A 4,477-nucleotide genomic window follows, 5' to 3' on the forward strand; every position below is an offset into this window, starting at 1 on the left:
CCGCCATCACCACCTCCAGGCCTGCCGGCAGCGGAGGCCGAGCACCGTTCATCCCAACACTCTGCGTGCACCGGCTGCGGAGGCTTGAACTTGGCGCCCATCTCTCGATGGAGCACCGTTCATCCCAACACTCTGCTGCACCGGCTGCGGAGCTTGAACTTGCGCCATCTCTCGATCCTCAAAATTTCCTCTTTTTTCGGTTTTTTTCGATTTTTTCTAGGGCTTCGGATGAATAGATAGAAGAAGAGCGAATCAGCGAATAAATCTTCCTCTTTTTTTGATTTTTTTAGATAAATTGATAGGGATGATAACTGAAATTCGAGATCCGAGAGAGGAATTCTTGATTTTTGAATTTTTTGAGTTTTTTGAGATTTTTTTCGATTTTTTTTTTCTAAGAACTTATTTTTGGGACGGCAGCCTGAAACTGCACCGCGCCGTGAAATGGTCGGGTGAGGGGAGTTTATATACCTCGAAACCCTAAGGAAATTCCCAGCATATATCTCAGCCGTTGGATTGGAGCGATAGGGTTTGCTGCGGGCCATACGACTACGACGCATGGGAATGCGCACGTGTGGCGTCTCCAGCACACGTGCATGTTTCCGGTTTTTGGCTGAATCTTTGAATGGGCCTGGACAGAGCCTAGGTTATAGCATATTGGGCTCTTTCGCAGCCTTATTTGGAAGGCAGCATATTGGGTCACCCGGGCCCGGGTCCGGGCTTTGGTTTTGCCCGGCCCGGGCCCGGTTTCCCAGGCCGGTCCGGATGGACGGGTCTAGGAATGGTTTCTAGGAATTTATGTAGGAGTTTCGTGCGGGAAAAAATAAACTTAAATATACAAAGTTAGCGATAACACCCAAAAAAGTAAACTTAAATATACAAAGTAAATGTTGATACCTTCTTTTTTCCCCCAATTAACTTGACTCTCAATCTTTATATAAGAACCATCTAACTATCAAAGGGACCCTATTATTCATAATATAATCACCATTAGAAAAATAAAGTCTAATGCGAAGCTCTCATCAGTCCTCATAAGTTCTTATGAGCACACAAACAGTGGAACTTAGAAGATCCTGTATGCCTATGACAAATGGTGATTATATGCAAATGTGGTCTCATATTGGAAAATATTAGCGAACTTAAATATAAAGGCTAAATTGTACTTAAATACCCTATTATTTCCCAAAAAATTAGTAATATACCCCAAGTTTCAAACTGTACCAAAAAACACACTAAAAAAAGTGCAACTTGCTATCTTTTGTCAACCAACCGTGAGAAACTCTCGTGTGTTGCCTCATGTGACTAATTTAAGTGTAAACTACTATCAGTTATATTAATTATATAACTCTATCAACCCTTCTCTTTATTAAATAACTAGTACTCCTCTGCACATGATGCGGGCATGTATAGTATAACTATTTGTAGAATAAAAAATAATGCTAAAATTTTAAAGATAACAGATTTAATCTAGGGAAAAATGCTTCCAGCCCCCAAAACTAATGAAAACAAGCTTCCCCCTCCCAAGACTTTTTCAACGCTCTCAAAACCCCCAAATTCGTAACAAATATGCACTGAGCCCCCAAAACACAAAGACCAAGAGTATTAAAATTTGAAGACCATAATACCCTTTCTCTCTCTTTTTCTTTCTTTATCTGTGATGATTTGAAAGGGTTCCTCCGTCCCTTTCCCCGATGGCGGCCGTCATCATGTCCCTCAGCAGGGTCCCCACCTCCGCGATGAGATTGCCCCCTCTGCCGTCAACCTCGCCGTCACGAGCATCGCCCCGCGCACCGGTATCCTCCCAGGATCCACATCAGCCTCCCCAACCTGGGCCCCACCATAGTAAAGCTGGAGAGAACGAAGCATAGTTAGGGTTTTTGATGAGGAGGTCGAGGGTCATGTTGAGCTCCACGCGGATGGCCGGGAACGTGACACGTGGAGAGACGCCGGTGACGGCGAGGATGAGCAGGAGGAGGTGATGAGCAAGAGGAGGATGACGAAGTTTACGGCGGCGGTCGTGGTGCATGTGCGTCGGATTTTCAAAACCTGGATTTTGTTTTAGGTGGTGGGCACTTGCTGTGATTTCGTGGCTTCCTCGGTTCGTTTTGAGATTGAGGAGGTGCAAGAAGGAAGTGGGTCATGTTAGTGATTTTAATATTTTTTTTATTTTTTGAAGGGTTAATTGAGGAGGTGGAAGAAGGAAGTGGGTCCTGTTAGTGATTTTAATCTTGTTTTTTTTGTTTTTTGAAGGGTTAATTGTTGGTAATTTTCTTTTTTCTTACTGATTTTTTGTAAGATTCGGAAACATATATAACAATATATTTTTAGAAAATGAATATTTCACTTTTAATTTTTAGGGAAATTATAATAATATTTCACTTTTAATGAGATTTTCAAAAGCCAAGTGATTTACGCGTTGGTTGTGAAGGTTACGCGTCGCTTGTTAAGGTTACGTGTTGCTTGTTAAGGTTACGTGTTGGTTGTTAAGGTTACGGGTTGCTTGTTATGGTTACGGGTTGATTGTTAAGAAATTTTTGCATGGAACTGATGATGGCTACGATATTCTACAAACCTTATTCCGGGTTACGGGTAACCTTATTGCTAAGAGCCTAAGAGCCTTGTTGCCAAGGTTACGTGTTTGTTGTTTAGATTACGGGTTTGTTGTTAATGTTACGGGTTTGGTTGTCAAGGTTACGGGTTGATTGTCAAGGTTAATTTCACAATAAACATGTAACATTAACAACAAACGCGTAACCTTGACAACAAACCCGTAACCTTGACAACAAACGCATAACCTTAACAACCAACCATTATTCTTAACAACGAATATTCTAATTAGTTGTGAAATTAACCTTGACAACAAACCCGTAACATTGACAACAAACGCGTAACCTTAACAACCAACCCTTATCCTTAACAACAAATATTCTAATTAGTTGTGAAATTAACCTTGACAACAAACCCGTAACCTTGACAACAAACGCGTAACCTTAACAACCAACCCTTATCCTTAACAACGAATATTCTAATTAGTTGTGAAATTAACCTTGACAACAAACCCGTAACCTTGACAACAAACGCGTAACCTTAACAACCAACCCTTATCCTTAACAACGAATATTCTAATTAGTTGTGAAATTAACCTTGACAACAAACCCGTAACCTTGACAACAAACGCGTAACCTTAACAACCAACCCTTATCCTTAACAACGAATATTCTAATTAGTTGTGAAATTAACCTTGACAACAAACCCGTAACCTTGACAACAAACGCGTAACCTTAACAACAAAAGTGTAATCTTAACAACCAAAATATATATACATATAAATCCCAACGTGTAACCTTAACAACAAACACGTAACCTTAACAACAAATCCGTAACCTTAACAACCGACCACTAATCTTAACAACCGACGACAAACCTTAACAAAACACAATAGGAGACAAATAATCAAACTTCAGGCTTAACATAGATTCTATTTATGCCATAAAGGAAAACATATCTCAATACTAAAACCTCACACACGCATAAATTAATTCGCATCCATCAAAGAACACCAACAACAAACTACAACCCACAATCAAAGATACTCTTTTTTTATTCCCACATACAATAACACTATTATTTAGTAAAAACAACCTGAAGCAAAGAAACAAGACAAATGCTACCTAAGTGGTGAGGATGGGGGGCATGTAATCAGACTTGGTTCAAATAACACGAGCCTTTGTATCGGGGAAAAACTCCGTCCTTGGGAGCTCTGTAACAACTCCTTCACTGCTTACTCCAATGGGATAGCTAAGTAAATGTCCAGGGAGATCGCGTTCCTGAGAGTAGAGATCCCAGTATTTGTCAGCGATACGCTTCACTTTCTGTACAAACTCGACGCTCTCTAGATGGAGGAAGAAATCAGATCGTCAATGCCGGGGAGACGGACTGCTCGATGATGGCGACGTTGATGTCGGGGTTCTTGGAGAGCTCGTAGGCGCAGGAGAGGCCGACGGATTCGCCGCCACCGCCACCGCCGCCGCCGCCGACGGTGTTAGCGTAGGTGATTATGTCGGACATGTAGCGGCGGGTCATCTCGCGGGAGACGATGGATTCTTTGATGGGGCGGAAGCAGATGGAGGAGAGGTCGTAGGATGTGGAGATTTGGGGGCGGAGGATGACAATGATAGGGAGGAGAAAGATTGGGTTTTGAAGGCGGAGATGAGCTTGAGGCCATGGAAGGAGGAGAAAGAGAGGAGGTTGCGGTGGTTAGGTTTGGAGAGGAAGGAGGATGTGACAATGGAGGGTATTATGGTCTTCACGTATCTTAATTTCTTGGGTTTTGTGTTTTGGGGGCTCAGAGAACACAGAGTTTACTTTTGGGGGTAAAACACACGTTGAAAAAGTCTTGGGAGGGGGAAGCTTGTTTTCATTAGTTTTGGGGGCTGGAAGCATTTTTCCCTATATTTTATGTTTAGAAAAGACGTTTTAT

At 42.0% G+C, this 4,477-nt stretch overlaps 1 protein-coding gene across 1 annotated transcript in view; it reads right to left on the bottom strand.

Annotated features, from left to right (window-relative positions):
* LOC109827895 (polyadenylate-binding protein 2-like) overlaps window positions 1-444 on the bottom strand; it is a 9,763-nt gene extending 9,319 nt beyond the window's left edge. Inside the window, exons 1-2 of the mRNA XM_020394920.1 lie at window positions 111-444; window positions 1-40 (exon numbers count right to left, since the gene is read on the bottom strand). Coding sequence (XP_020250509.1) covers window positions 1-40; window positions 111-168 — 98 coding nt within the window. The 5' untranslated portion in view covers window positions 169-444. The remainder of the gene's footprint in view (window positions 41-110) is intronic.
* Window positions 445-4,477: the final 4,033 nt, after the last annotated feature.

Source organism: Asparagus officinalis, unplaced genomic scaffold (assembly GCF_001876935.1).
Source record: "Asparagus officinalis unplaced genomic scaffold, Aspof.V1 AsparagusV1_Un522, whole genome shotgun sequence".
Taxonomy (NCBI): Eukaryota; Viridiplantae; Streptophyta; class Magnoliopsida; order Asparagales; family Asparagaceae; genus Asparagus; species Asparagus officinalis.